This window comes from Geotrypetes seraphini, chromosome 2 (assembly GCF_902459505.1).
Source record: "Geotrypetes seraphini chromosome 2, aGeoSer1.1, whole genome shotgun sequence".
Lineage (NCBI taxonomy): Eukaryota > Metazoa > Chordata > Amphibia > Gymnophiona > Dermophiidae > Geotrypetes > Geotrypetes seraphini.
In genome coordinates this window covers 266,455,850-266,471,753 of record NC_047085.1, presented here as the reverse complement: position 1 = coordinate 266,471,753, position 15,904 = coordinate 266,455,850, and the positions used below count along the sequence as shown (strand labels likewise).

The window sequence follows — 15,904 nt, the reverse complement described above, 5'->3', positions numbered from 1 at the left end:
CGTAACATCTCAAATTTTGGTACCAGGCAGACAACACACCTCCCAGGACATCATGTCTGGCTTGCAGAAGGACATCTCTGTACCCCTTAGAAGGGGATTTCAGGTCAGCTAACTCTTGCTAGTTTATTGTCATTGATGTTTTTAAATTGCATTATATTCTAAATTTGGAATCAAATTGGTCTTTCCCGTCTTTCTTTTGTTTGACACATTTTTACCCGGTGTGTTTTCTAATATCCAATATGTAAATGTACACAAAGATACGTATTTATATTTTTCATTGTGTGAGTTGTGCGCTATTAGAGCAGGATCTCTTAGCCTGTTTTATAAAGGTCCGTAAGTGCTGATGTTTCATTTTTAAAATAGGTGTCATTTTGGCTTCCTTGCATAGGTCCCCTGCTATAAAATCAAGCACTAAATGTTGAAAACATCTTTGTTATATGGCCATGGAAGGGCCAGCAGCATCATGCATATCATTAGTTCAGTATCCCCCTCTTTTACTAAGGTGCACTAGCCAATTTAGCGCGTGCTAAACACCAACGCGTCCATAGAATATAATGGACACGTTCACATTTAGCATACACTAAGGGCTAGATTCACTAACCTGCCCGATCATGACCAATCCATATCCGATCCAGGAAAGTCCAATGGATTCAGAAACCAGCAATATTCTAATGGGGGTGATCGGAGGAAAGCCCCCATCTGCAAGTGTGCAATCCTGATGCATGCACAGACCATCTGCTTTCCCTGTGGATGGTTTGCGCAAGCGTTCGTGTTCATTTCTGCTCCGTTTTTTTTGGGGGGGAGCCCGACTCTCCTGTTATCAAAAGTTATCTTGAAGGGCGATCCCCGGCAGCAGCAGCCTCTTAAATTCACTGCCCATGACTCTCCTTCTCTCTGCCACCTTCTCTGTATTGGGGGCCTGCAGGTTTAAATCGGGGCTGCACTGCATAGTGCAGCCCTACTTTAAACACGCGGGCTCGCACTGCAGGGAAGGAGGCAGAGAGCAGGAGAGTCGGGGCAGCAGAGATCAGTATGGGTGGCAGACAGCAGGGGGAGTTTGGATTTGGGGTAGGTGAAACATTTAGGTGAAACATAACTTATCCATTAAGTCAGAGGTGTCAAACTCTGGCCCATGGGGTAATTAAATTTGGCCCCTGATCTGGCCCAAGATTTGGCCCACCATTCCTTTATTCCTCCATCACAGCTTCCTAGTCTCCTTTTCAAAACAGCCTGCCGAGGATCGTCGATCATCTGTAGCAATCCTACCAGGCTGCCGTAGCCTCAGCAGCACGTTCCCTGTGCCATGGTCCCATATTTCAGAGAAGGGGCGGGACCGCGGCAGAGGGAACCTGCTGCAGAGGTCGACGGCAGCCTGCGAGGTTCGCTACAGCTGACCGACGATCCTCTGCAGGTGGGTGAGAATTAAAAACCTGAGCAGTGTGATTGGAAGAGATGGTGCCAGTCAGGCAGCCCAGCGAAACAAAGCATTACTAGGAAGGCCAAGTCACAATAGAAGCTTTAGAAACTCCTGTGGAACCAGATCCATAGCTCCCAAGCCTTCACAATGCCGCTCTCTGCAGCCAAATGAGCCAAGTCAGGGTAGAAAGCAGGGCGGCGAGAGGAGAGTCGGGGCGGCTAAGCGGGGCTGAAAGGCAGGCGAAGAGCAGAGAGCAGGGCGGCTTCTGCAGAGTAAAGGCAGTGGGATCGGGGCAGCAGAGAGCAGGGCGGCAATGGTGCTGGAGAGTCGGAGAGGACATTTGCGACTGGTCCCCAGCAGTCGCTTCTTGAGTTGATCGGCCAGCCCAGTCAGTTCGCAAAATTTGTGTTGTGAATTGCGTCCCTGCCTACTTTGCATGCCGTTCCCCTCATTTGCATGCGCGGATTGGAATCGGATCGGCAGAGAGGTAAGTGAATCGGGCTGGAGTAAAATCGGGTCACAAAGGGGTTGCAAACCGATCGGTACACGATCGGTTTGCTTTGTGAATCTAGCCCTAAATCAGCTAGCGAGCCTTAGTAAAAAAGGACCCCTATATGAAGCTTTAGAGCTCAGTGTACTGTAGGAAAAGCCATCAATTAATTCATATTATCATCTGATTTTATTGCTGACTAATATATAGATCCCAGTATTTCAACTTTGTGCTTATATTTTTAAAATGTTTGTTTATTGTATCAATGGTCCATCCACTCTGCCCAAACTGATTCAATTTAAATTTTTTCTTCTTAGCTATTTCTGGGCAAGAATCCAAAGCTCTACCCAGTACTGTGCTTAGGTTCCAACTAGCGAAATCTCTGTCAAAACCTACTCCAGCCCATCTACACCCTCCCATCCCCTGAAGCCCTCCCCAGCCCATCCCCCACCAAACGGCCATACACAGACACAGACCGTGCAAGTCTACCCAGAACTGGCCTTAGTTCAATTTTTAATATTATTTTCTGATTCTAGATCCTCTGTGTTCATCTCGCGCTTCTTTAAACTCAGTCACCGTTTTCTTCTCCACCACCTCTCTCGGGAGCACATTCCAGGCATCCACCACCCTCTCCGTAAAGTAGAATTTCCTAACATTACTCTTGAATCTACCACCCCTCAACCTCAAATCACTCTAGAAAAGAAATTTTGTATTATTGTCTAATGTTTATTCTATTTTAAATATCTAAATTTAAAGATATAAAAGAGAATTAAAGGGTTGATATTCAGCTGGTGGTGCTCAGTGTTTTGCTGATAGCTGTACGTGTTTGTGCAGAGCCATGGCTGGGATTTGGCTATGTATATTCAGCCCTTAACTGGTTATGGGGCACTGCATAAAGATAGGAGTAACATTGTGTCCTATTTATGCAGTTCCCTACAAAAGTCCATAAGCTGTTAAAATGGACTTGGGGAAATCCACTGCTTATTCCTAGGATAAGCAGCATAAAATCTGCTTTACTCCTTGGGATTTTGCCAGGTGACCTGGGTTGGTCACTGTTGGAAACAGGATACTGGACTTGATGGACCTTTCGTTTGTCCCAGCATGGCAACTTTTATGTTCTTTAGTTATGTTCTAATGTACCCTGGCCATTTAAGTGCTGAATATTGTCCAAGTACTGACTCTACCCCAGAATGCCCCCTCAAATAGCCGGTTTTGCGTTGGAAGGTAACTGGACATTTTCCACAACACTGATTAGCTCCAAATAGACGATTTAGCTGCCAGGGGCCATTTCTGATTGGTTAAATCACTTAGACTGTCAGCCTGTTAATGTTTTTGTTTTGTTTGGGTGTTATTGTCATGATCATGGTACAAAAGAATTAATTGCATTTATTTTTTCACAGAATAATGATGTTCGGATAATCCTTGGGCAGTTTGATGAACACATGGCAGCAAAAGTCTTCTGCTGTGTAAGTTAAAATGCATTCATTTGTATCAGTGGGATAAACTTGGCTTAAAGTCTTATTTATATAGTTTAAGGAGGGAAGTTTTCTGTGGAACACCAAATATATAGTGATAATTTTTCTTTAAATTTTCTGGTCAATATTCAGTTGGTGGCAGTCAGAGTTTTTTTTAAATACTGACCAGTATGTACAGAATATATTCGACAGCTTAAACATTTAGGTGAAACATAACTTATCCATTAAGTCAGAGGTGTCAAACTCTGGCCCATGGGGTAATTAAATTTGGCCCCTGATCTGGCCCAAGATTTGGCCCACCATTCCTTTATTCCTCCATCACAGCTTCCTAGTCTCCTTTTCAAAGCAGCCTGCCGAGGATCGTCGATCATCTGTAGCAATCCTACCAGGCTGCCGTAGCCTCAGCAGCACGTTCCCTGTGCCATGGTCCCATATTTCAGAGAAGGGGCGGGACCGCGGCAGAGGGAACGTGCTGCAGAGGTCGACGGCAGCCTGCGAGGTTCGCTACAGCTGACCGACAATCCTCTGCAGGTGGGTGAGAATTAAAAACCTGAGCAGTGTGATTGGAAGAGATGGTGCCAGTCAGGCAGCCCAGCGAAACAAAGCATTACTAGGAAGGCCAAGTCACAATAGAAGCTTTAGAAACTCCTGTGGAACCAGATCCATAGCTCCCAAGCCTTCACAATGCCGCTCTCTGCAGCCAAATGAGCCAGCCTCACCCATGCCATTCATGGCCAAATCAGACTCTTAGGGCTAAATTCACAAAGCAAACCGATCACAAAGCAAACCGATCCTGTACCGATCAGTTTGCAACCCCTTTATTAGCAAATTTCCCTCCGGCCTGATTCACTTACCTCTCCTGTGATACACTTTGAATCCACGCATCCAAATGAGGGGAACTGCATGCAAAGTAGGTAGGGACGTGATTCACTAAACAAATTTCCTGATCCAACTGGGCTGGCCGATCAACCCAAAAAGGGACTGCTGGGGACCAGCCAAAAACATCTTTTCGACTCTCCAGTTCCATTAAAAGCCCTGCTCTCTGCTGCCCCAAATCTCTCCTGCCCTTCCCCGCCCTGCGAGCCCGTGGTTTTAACCCGTGGGTCAAAACAGGTTAAAACCATGGGCTCCCTGGCCTACAAAAAAAGTTTAAAATTTTTTTAAAAAAGTTGCGGCTGACATGCATGCTCCCTCTACGCTACTTCTCCCTCCCCCCCCCCCCCCCCATAAGCCGATGCCCCACAAAAGGCAGGAGAGATGCCAACAACTCCTCCCGCCTGGTCGGGCTGGGCTCACCTCCTTCCCTCCCTGCACCTTAACCTAGGCTGTACCAAATCATTGGGAGCAGGAGGGGTGCTCAGCCCCTCCTGCTCCAGGCCTCCTCTGAGGCCGGCCGATCAGCTGGCTGGGCCCAGCCCACCACGCTTAAAATTATGGCAGGAAGGTTCCCACTCCCTCCTACTATCAGTCCCACCCACCCAAAAACTAACAGCAGGAGGAATGCCAACTTCCTCCTGCCACCCCCCCATCTCCCCATTCCCCTCCTGCTCCAATGCCTCCCGCGACACGTCTTAGCGCACACTAAATCGGTTAGTGTACTTTAATAAAAGGACTCCTAAGTATCTTAATAAAAAATTTGGCCAGTGACTTGGCTTATGTTTTAGATTTTGGTCCCTTATGTGATTGTTTGACATCCCTGCATTAAGTTATTCCTGCTATTTATGTTTTTATTTAAACACATAAAATAACATTCGAAGTGGCTGAATTTCACTGTATTTTGAATAACACCCATAATGCTGCCTTTACTTATGTAGTGTTCCCTTGAGGGCATTGCTGGGTCTGGGGATGACCTGGCTGGAGTCTCCCTTGGTTCAGTCCCTGAATGTTTGTTGCCTCATGCTTCCATCTGAGGAAGAATGGTGTTAGCTGCTGGAATTTCCCTCCCTTTCCCTTAGGAAACATCCAAACAAGAATGACTGTGAACAAGACTAGCTAAAAATATGTAACAATTTATTCAACATACAACTTACAGAATACAGTCAAACCTCGGTTTGCGAGTAACCTGGTTTGCGAGTGTTTTGCAAGACGAGCAAAACATTTTCGCAAAACTTGTCTCACAAACTGAGTGTTGACTCGATTTGCAAGCACCCCCCCCCCCCGAGAACCGGCATCCCTCCCTCCCCACTTGAACCTGCACACCCCGCCCGAACAGCTTGAAACTTACCCCTGTCTGGCACCGACACACAGCCCACAGGACGTGCTGGTGCCGCTTGAAAAACTTCCTGCTTCTGCCGGGCCTTGAGCATGCATCTGCGCATGCTCAAGGCCTTCTAATTCTCCCTCTCGCTGAGATCTCCGAGAATCTCGGCGAGAGAGAGAATTAGAAGGCCTTGAGCATGCGCAGATGCATGCTTAAGGCCCGGCAGAGGCAGGAAGCTTTTCAAGCGGCACCGACATGTCCTGTGGGCTGCGTACCGGTGCCAGACGGGGGGTAAGTTTCAAGTTGTTTGGGCGGGGGTGCCGGTTTACGCAGGGGGGGCCTTTGCGAGCTGGGGGCAGCAGTGCCGCTGGCCTCGGGGGGAGGAACGTATCAAGCGAGTTTCCATTATTTCCTATGGGGAAACTCGCTTTGATATATGAGTATTTTGGTTTATGAGCATGCTTCTGGAACAAATTATGCTCGTAAACCAAGGTTCCACTGTAATGTAATTAAACAGTGAAACTATTAAAGTCTGTGAAACATAACCATTATAAAGAACAAACCCCATCCTTTTCAAAGCCGCGGCAGTATTTTGTGCACCAGCTGCAGCGGTAACAGTTCGGTCGCTCATAGGAATTCTATGAGCGTCAGAGTTACCACGGTGGCCGGCGCTAAAAACGCTAGCGTGGCTTTGTAAAGGATGGGGAAAAGTTGTCCCTTATACAATATGGTTTTCAATACCTCAGTTAAGCATTCAGTGGAAGTCATCCCAAAATAGCATAGAAAGAGTTGAAGTAGGCAAAGGAGGGCAAATTGTTCAAAATTTCAATTGTATAGAGAGATCTATGTTAAGTATCTTTATATAAATCTATAGATTATATTATATTATATATAAATCTCTGTATTTTTCTCACCTCACCCCCACATCACCTGCTAGCACTGGCAACACGCCGTACATCACCAGACACTCCTGTACCTTGTGCTGCAAAATTAGGGGGGGGGCAGTGCTGTCGGGTGATATGACAGGTGGTAGCCATTTTAGTACACGGAGCTGATAGAGGCAGGAATGGGTTGGAATAGCTCCTGCTGGATTATCCCAACTGGACCATTGAGAATATAGATAGACCCTGATGAGGTGGGCCTAAATCTGCAGAGATAGGAATATTCATGAATCGGCAAAGGGGGTCTAAATTGGAGAAACTGATGGAGGCACTTATATGGATCATGGCTGATTATCAGCCGGTACCCACATAAGTGTGAGTATCCAAAAACAGTCCTATCACACTGGATATTTGGTGCCGGTGCCCAGACATGGCCGACATTAAATATCTGATCAATTTCTTTGACTGGGTGACAATAGAATTGGATAGAGGGAGTGCACTAGATGTGTATTTAGATTTTAGCAAAGTCTTTGACAGTGCTCCACACAGGTGTCTAATAAATAAACTGTGTGACTTCGGTATGGGCTCCAAAGTGACAAATTTGGTCAGGAACTGGTTGAGTGGAAGGCGACAGAGGGCAGTGGTCAATAGAGATCACTCTGAGGAAAGGGATGTTACCAGTGGTGTGCCTCAAGGTTCAGTTGTTAGGCCTATTCTTTTTAACATTTTTGTAAGCAATATTGCTGAAAGGCTGTCAGGTAAGATTTGCCTCTTTGCAGATGATACTAAAATCTGCACTAGAGTAGACACACCGGATGGTGTGAATAACATGAGGAAGGACCTAGCGAAGCTTGAATTGTCTGAAATTTGGCAGCTAAGGTTTAATGCTAAGAAAAGCAAGGTCTTACATTTGAGCTGCAAAAACCCGAGGAAACAGTACAGTTAGGGGATGAAGAACTTTTGTGCATGAAAGTGGGGTGGGACTTTGGTGTGATAGTCCAATCCATCCAGAATTTGGCTGCACGACTCGTATTCCAGGAGAGCCATTTTACTCACATTACACCTCTCCTAAAGTCAATTCATTGGCTTCCCATCTGTTTCTGAATATAATTCAAACTCCTCTTACTTACCTAGAAATGCACTCACTCAGTTGCCCCTCACTATCTCTCTTCACTTATCTTACCCTATGATCCACCCCCCCCCCCCCGCCCTCATGAGCTCTGCTCAGCTGGTAAGTCCCTCCTTTCTGTGCCCTTCTCTTTGGCTGCCAACTCCAGACTCTGTCCCTTCTGCTACCCGAATCCCTATGCCGTATCTGGCAGTGTTCAAGGCCCAGTTAAAAGCCCACCTCTTAGCGAGTGCTTTCGACTCCTAATTCCTCTCACCTTGAGTTCTGCATCCTTAACCTTATATGTCATGTCTGTCTGTCCAAGGGACCATCTATAAATGTCAAAATGTACAGTGCTGTGTACACCTTTCAGCATTATATAAGTGATAGTAATAGTAGTAGTAGTGATAGAATACAGTATGATGATCTTAAGGTGATCAAACAAGTTGAAAAGGTGACGGCAAAAGATAGAAAGATGCTATGGTGCATAGGGAGAGGTATGGCCAGTAGGAAAAAGGAGGTATTAAAGGCCCTGTGTAAGACTGGTGAGGCCCCATTTGGAATACTGCTTATAATTCTGGAGACCGCACCTTCAAAAACAGGATAGAGTCAGTGGTCTTCATCATAAGGTGTGTGGGGACAGACTTAAAGATCTCAATATGTATACTTTGGAGGAAAGGCAGGAGAGGGGAGATATGATAGAGCCATTTAAATTCAAAAAGATTGAAAAAAATGTTATTAGCCAAGTGGTGGAAGTACCCACTGAAAACCATTTTCTTAAAGTGGAGAAAAAGCCTCAACCATAAATAATATTCAGACAGCAACCAATGAGTTTTTTAGCCGTTCTAATTCTGTATCATAGGCAAAAAAATCCTCCAGAATTATCAAAAATGTAATTTTCAAAACAGGGAATCATCCCACCACTGTGCACAGGGAAAAAAGGAAAAAGAACAAGAGACAAAAAATAGTACTTATCTTCACAGATGATACATTACTCAGTCCAACACAATCATGTTCCTGCTATAGCATACACAGCATTGGAGTGAAGATAAGAAGATCTATGATACAGAATTAGAACAGCTAAAAACTCATTGGGTTGCTGAATGTATATTATTTATGGTTGAGGCTTTTTCTCACTTTAAGTAAATGGTTTTCAGTGGGTACTTCCACCACTTGGCTAATAACATTTTCTCAATCTTTTTGAATTATATTTTTTTGTTATTTTTGTTCTTGAAAGACATTTAAATACCTATGTGGCATAAATGCGCATAAGGCAAATCTGTTTGAAAGGAAGCTCTGGCATAGGATGAAGTTAAGAAGTAATAGACTTAGGAGTAATCTAAGGAAATACTTTTTTGCAGAAAGCGTGGAATAGTCTCTAGGCAGAGGTAGTAGAGACAAAGGTTTGGACAATTTCCTGGAGGAAAAGTCCACAGACTGTTATTGAGAAAGACATGGGGGAAGCCACTGTTTGCCCTGGATTGGTAGCATGGAATGTTGCTACTCCTTGGGCTTTGGCCAGGTATTAGGGACGGGCTACTGGCCTTGATGAACCATTGGTCTGACCCAGTAATGCTATTCTTATGTTCTAAGACTGCGTCTGAAGTCAAGACTGCATGGGACAGGCACGTAGAATCTCTTAGGGAGAAGAGGAAATAGTGGATGTTATGGATGAGCAGACTGGATGGGCCATTTGGCCTTTATCTGCCATCATGTTTCTATCTGGTTCTAACTTAGCTGGCAGTGGTTAATATTTGAAAGCACACTGATTGCCACAGGTTTATACTGCCCAGTTAATACTGTTTTCATATTTCTAATAGAAAGAATAAAGAATTGCAGATACCAAATTGTTCTCTCAAGCGCAGTTTAGGACATACTATTTAGGATCTTAAAGTCCTGTGTAAATTTATAGTTCTAATAACCTGTAGTGTACCTGTTTATTGAGTCATTTGCCAATATCTCTCAAACATGCTTTGCACATGGAGATTTTATTTTTGTTCAGCTCTCTAGCCTCCTCAGCAAATCATTGCTTTTCTGGTGACCTCCCTTGCTTTCTGGTGACCTCAAAAACTGAAATATATTGAAGGGGAATAAAGGCGGAAGGGGATCAGAATCAAGGGGGTTTGAAGGAGACTACATCTTCTTTGGGGGAAAAGGGGGACCTATTGACCTTCATGGAGTATTAAGAGGAGGTCTTTTGATCTTTGGGAAGTGTCAGGAGGGAGAGAAGTATCGGAATCAGGGGACTGGGGTACCTGGCTTACCTTATGTGGGTTCTTGCTAATATTTAGCCAGGGCCCTTATTATTAATTTGTTTATTGAGATTTATTAATCATCTTTATGAAGAGATTCACCCAAGGTGGTGTACAGCAGGTATAAGTCAACATAAAACTTACAATTTTGTTAATAGCATAATAATAATAAATAGACCAAATATATACAAAGATACAATGAATGAGATAGTTAAAATCAGTAAACTGAAATTTAATAATAGTCATGAAACAGCTTCAAAAATATACTTATTAACAGCACAGAAATTCAAATAAGAGATATAATATATGCTAAAATGGAGATATAATACTTATGATGCATCTAATAAGTATAAATCAGAACATTCAAATAACACAGCTAATGTTCTTCCATAATACAACTTATCCTACAGCCGAGGAGTCAAATGCAGTGGAACCTTGGTTTACGAGCATAATTAGTTCCAGAAGCATGCTCGTAAACCAAAGTACTCGTATATCAAAGCGAGTTTCCCTATAGGAACTAAGGGAAACTCGCTTGATTTGTTCCCACCCACCCCCACACCCCGAGGCCAGCGGCGTTGCTCTACCCCCCAAGAACCGGCATTGCTCATGAAGGCCCCCCCGCGTGATCCACCGTCCCCCCACTCATGGTGCCCCCCCCTTGATCCGCCCCCCCGCCACGATCCAGCATTCCCCAGGCACCCACCCACCTGATCACATTCCTTACCCCCATTTGGCACCGGCACCAACGCACAGGACATACTGGTGCCGGTGCTCGAAGATCTGCCTTCTTTTTGCTGGGCCTTGAGCATCTGCGCATGCTGAAGGCCTTCAGGTTCCCATTCTCTCCGAGAATTTTGGAGAATCTCGTAAACCGAGGTACCACTGTACAGATATTAGACAAGGACAAGATGGGTGGTACAGCATACACTAGGATAAACAGTCAAGGCAAGTTGTTTATACAGTTAAACAGTTGTTTTTACAATTAAACAAGCAGTGTTCTCCCTGGCGCCTTATAGTTGGGTGCTCTGCCCGGCTAATTTAGGTGAGCGCCCGTCTGTCATCTGTCCAGAATCCTGCTGCCACCACTGCTCAATATTGAAGAGCCACCGAAAGTTCAGCTGCCTAAAGTACCTGCCTGACTTTTTTTTTTTTTTTTTTAAACGGCAGCAAGCGACTTGAACTCGTGCTCTGGAGCTCTAACGGTACAACTGTCTGTGCCGGCTTCTCTACTTTTCCCTCCAAAACCAGAAGTTATGTCTCAGGGGGGTAGGGAAGAGAAGGGAAGCCAGCACAGACGTTGTACTATTAGAGCCCCGGAGCATGCAGGAGATAGGTCAGCAACGGATGGAAGTTAAAACTTTCTTGCTTCAGGCCTTTCTCGCTGCTGGGTCCTTCCTACTTTCTGTTTCCACAAAGGCAGGACCCAGCAACAAGGAAGGACTGAAGCAAGCACGAGCAGCAAGTTGTAAGCTTCCCTCCGTCGCTGACCTAAGGGAGCTAGGTCAACCATGGAGGGAATCTTACAACTTGCCTTAGTAGTGAATCTGCCGACAGATGTGTGAGATGTAGGGGGGATGGGGAAGAGAAATGCTGCTGCTGCTGCATCCAATTTGGGGGAGGGGGAAGAAGAATGCTGCTGCACCCAATTGGGGGGAGGGAGAAGAGAAATGCTGTTTCTGCTGCACCCAATTGGGGGGGAGGGGGAGAAGAAATGCTGCTGCTGCACCCAGTAGGGGGGGAGAGGGAAGGAGGGAGAAGGAATACCAAGGAAGGGAGAGGAGAGGAAAGAGATGCCAAGACTATGGAAGGGAGGGAAAGAAAAGGAGATACCAGACCATGGAGGGGGGGAGAGAGATGTCAGGGCATATGGGAGGAGGAAAGGAGACAGATGCCAGACCAGGTGAAAGGAAGGAAGGAGGGAGAGAACATAAGAACATAAGAACTGCCATCTCCGTTTCAGACCCATGGTCCATCGAGTCCGGCGATCCGCACACGCGGAGGCCCAGTCAGGTATACACCTGATGTAGTTTTAGTCACCCATATCCCTCTATGCCTCTCGTAAGGAGATGTGCATCTAATTTGCCTTTGAATCCTAGCACAGTGGATTCCTTAATAACCTCCTTTGGGAGAGCATTCCAGGCGTCTACCACTCGCTGTGTAAAGCAGAACTTCCTGGCATTTGTCCTGGACTTGTCCCCCCTTAGCTTCAAACCATGTCCTCTTGTCCGTGTCGCGTTGGACAATGTAAATAATTTATTTTCCTGCTCTATTTTATCGATGCCTTTCAGCATTTTGAACGTCTCGATCATGTCCCCTCGCAGCCTCCTCTTCTCAAGGGAGAACAGTCCCAGTTTCTTGAGTCGTTCCTCATATTCCAAATTCTCCATACCTCTTATTAGCTTTGTTGCTCGTCTCTGCACCCTCTCCAGCAGTTTTATATCCTTCTTTAGGTTGGGAGACCAATGTTGGACACAGTATTCCAAGTGTGGTCTGACCATTGCTCTATAAAGCGGCATTATGACTTTCTCCGATCTACTCGTGATTCCTTTCTTTATCATGCCTAACATTCTGTTTGCTTTCTTTGCCGCTGCCGCGCATTGTGCCGACGGCTTCAGGGTCCTATCTATCAGTACACCCAGGTCCTTTTCTTGTTCGCTCTTACCCAGAGTTGCGCCTGACATTCTATACTCGTGTTCCTTATTCTTACTACCTAAATGCATTACTTTGCATTTCTCCACGTTGAACTTCATCTGCCATTGCTCTGCCCATTTCTCTAACTGATACAAGTCGCTCTGGAGTTGCTCGCTATCCTCCTGCGATCTGATTGCCCGGCATAGCTTTGTGTCGTCTGCAAACTTAATGATCTCACTGGATACTCCTTCTTCCAGGTCATTGATGTAAATATTAAATAGGATCGGCCCAAGAACCGAGCCCTGGGGCACACCACTAGTCACTTTCTCCCAGTCTGAGAACTTCCCATTTATGCCCACTCTCTGCTTTCTGTTTTCCAGCCATTTGCCTATCCACCTGTGTATATCTCCCTCTATTCCATGGCTTTGTAGTTTCCTGAGAAGTCTTTCATGTGGAACTTTGTCGAACGCCTTCTGGAAGTCCAAATATATTATGTCCACCGGCATTTCACTATCAATTTGCTTGTTCACGGTCTCAAAAAATTGAAGTAAATTTATTAAACATGATTTCCCTTTCCTGAACCCATGTTGACTGGGTTTCATCAAGTCATGTGTATCTAGGTGCCGGACTATGCTATCCTTGATCAGTGCTTCAACCATCTTTCCAGGGACAGACGTACGGCTCACAGGTCTGTAGTTGCCCGGTTCCCCTCTCGATCCTTTTTTGAAAATTGGCGTGACGTTCGCTATCTTCTAGTCTTCTGGTATCTGTCCAGTTCTGATTGTCAGATTGGCAAGTTTTTGCAATAGCTCTCTGATTTCAACCTTCAATTCCTTTAAAACTCTCGGGTGAATTCCATCCGGTCCAGGGGATTTGTCACTTTTAAGTTTGTCGATCTGGTAGTATATCTGGTCCAACTCCAGATATACAGAGAAAGGAAGGAGAAGAGATGCCCAATAATGGAGTGGGAGGGGGAGATGGAAGGAGAGGAGAGAGATGCCAGGTCATGGGGGAGGGAAGAGAAACTAAGGAGACATAAAATGCCAGACCAGAGGGAAAGAAAAGAGAGGAGGTGCCAGAGCAAGGAGGGAGAAGGAGAAATAGGAGAGAGATGCCAGGGCATGGGGGGAGGGAATGGAAGGAAAGGAGAAGAGAGAGATGCCAGAGCATAGGGGAGGGGGTGATGCTGAAATGAATCATGTAGAAAGAAGAGAAAGGGCACAGGATATACAGTTTATTGAAGGGACATAGAAAGAGGGAAGATGCCATATGAAAAAGAGAGAGAGGGCGGACACTGGATGGAAAGGGCAGAGAGGGTGGATAGTAGATGGAAGGGATAGAGAGAGGGCAGAGGCTGAGTGGAAGGGGCAAAGAGAGGACAGATGTTGCATGGAAGGGAGAGAGGACAAACGCTGAATAGAAAGAAGAGAGCGAAGAGAAGATGATTAAAGCAGAAACGACAAAAGGTAGAAAAAATTTTTTTGTTGTTGCTCTACTTAGAATCAAGTAGTATTGTAACTGTATTGATTAAAGTTTATTAATAGGAAATGGAAATAAGGTCAGGACAGGATACCATAACAGCAGTATACTGTACTGTCTTAAAGAAAGCTTTTGCCTCTGAAAGCTAATTACTACTAATTTTAAAATGGATTAGTCCAAGAGATTCAGAAAGGATATAAAAACTATACTCTTCAAGAAATCCCTGAGTAAAGCCTAATACCACAAACACCTCCCCTACCCCTGATCCTACCTTCCCTCTCTCAGAAACGATCTCCGATCTAACTTTGTAATCTTTCCCTCCACAACTCTTATTGTAATCCGCTTGGAACCGAAATGTAATGTAATTTTCTTATTTCTCATTATTTGTTTTATTTTTATTTGTTAATTTGTAAAGTGGTGATTGTTATGTAGCAGTTTTTTCAAATTTACATCTACTGTCGTCATATTTTGCACAGTATTAGGGGACGTGTAACTGTTTCTGTGGTGTTGCATTGTATGCAGAGTCTGTTTTCTTGGTTCAGTTTAACTTTTGTCTACATATTTCTATTTTTAGTTTGTGATTATTCCATATTGGACGAGGGTGTATTTGTGTTCTGTGTGTATGAAAAGAACATGGCTTTCTGTTAGCATCGACTGTACAGGATCAATTGACTATGCAAGATCTGGCTTGTTTAGTTTTACAATGCATGTGTTGGGGTTCTAATTCTCACTGCAGTGTCTAAGATGCTGCCTTTTCCTAGGTGCACCCTTGTTGTGTGACTCATGGATTATTACTCAAAATAACTTTTTTATATAGAGGAGGGGGGTGGTTAAAAATGATCATCACTGGCTGTCATATATACTAGGTAAGTCACTGGATTTAATGACCCTATTCTAACTTTACTGTTGACATAAGTGGTGTTGTCCCCACCCCACCCCGGCAGTATGAAAAATTAAATTAAAGTATTAACATCAAGCAGCTTTCAAATGACATTATTAGCAAATAAAAATAAAATATTTGTAATACATTACTAATTATTACCTGCATCTTTACCTAAACTGTTTTGTCCTAGCTCTCACTTTGATCTTTATCTGCTACTTTTTTATTTTGCTGTAGTGCAATCACATAGGTCTCCTTCAAGGCTCAGTAACACTTCTCCATAAATTATGTGGAAGAGGTCTGGAAGTGGGGATTGCATCTATTTCATATCCTCAGTGAGACCTCAGGAAGGAACCTAGTGATCAAACATTATTAGAGGTGCTATAGAGCCATTTCTTGTATGACTGGATGAGCTATATTTATTTATTTATTTTTAGTTGTTTAAATTCATGCAGAAATAAATGGCTAGATTGAACCTAATGACTTCATTAACGCATTTCGCTTTTTTAAACCTCTATACCATTTGAAAGAGGGCAAATATCTAATTATTCATTTCTAGAATTGGATACTTCTTAAATTTAGTAAAAATATTCTGGCACAAGTGTCAAACCTTAAAAAAGGAAGTCATATTGAACATTGGAAAATAATTAATAATAATTTAATAAAAATAGTACACATTTAATTTTTTCCACCAAATTTCACCGTCCCACCCCACCCCACCCCACCCGGCTACTTTTTCATGCCACCCGGCTGGAAAAAATTTCTGGGGACAATACTGGACAAGGTATAAGGAACTGATTTAATTAGTATGTGTTTGTTTGTCTTGCCTGATTAGATTGTAAGCTCTTTCAAGCAGGGACTGTTTTCTTACTCTTTGTAACTCTGTGGAGCGCTGCGTGTGTCTGGTAGCGCTATAGAAATAATTAATAGTAGTAGTATGCATGGCAAGCTAGTCCATGCTTATGTAAGTCCTGGCTGAATATCGTCTAGAACCCGTTTAACTTAGGACAGCACATTGACCTGTCATGATCCATTATTCAGTGCTGGTACCTAGACAGAGCCTGGCACTTTCAAGACCTAATGCTGCCCAT

General features: G+C 44.3%; 1 protein-coding gene across 9 annotated transcripts in view; it reads left to right on the top strand.

Moving 5' to 3' along the window:
• GABBR2 (gamma-aminobutyric acid type B receptor subunit 2) overlaps positions 1–15,904 on the top strand; it is a 1,059,696-nt gene that overhangs the window by 588,903 nt on the left and 454,889 nt on the right. For all 9 annotated transcript variants that reach the window (XM_033929595.1, XM_033929596.1, XM_033929597.1 and 6 more), the window contains one exon: positions 3,308–3,373. In XM_033929595.1, the coding sequence (XP_033785486.1) occupies positions 3,308–3,373 (66 nt within the window). The remainder of the gene's footprint in view (positions 1–3,307; positions 3,374–15,904) is intronic.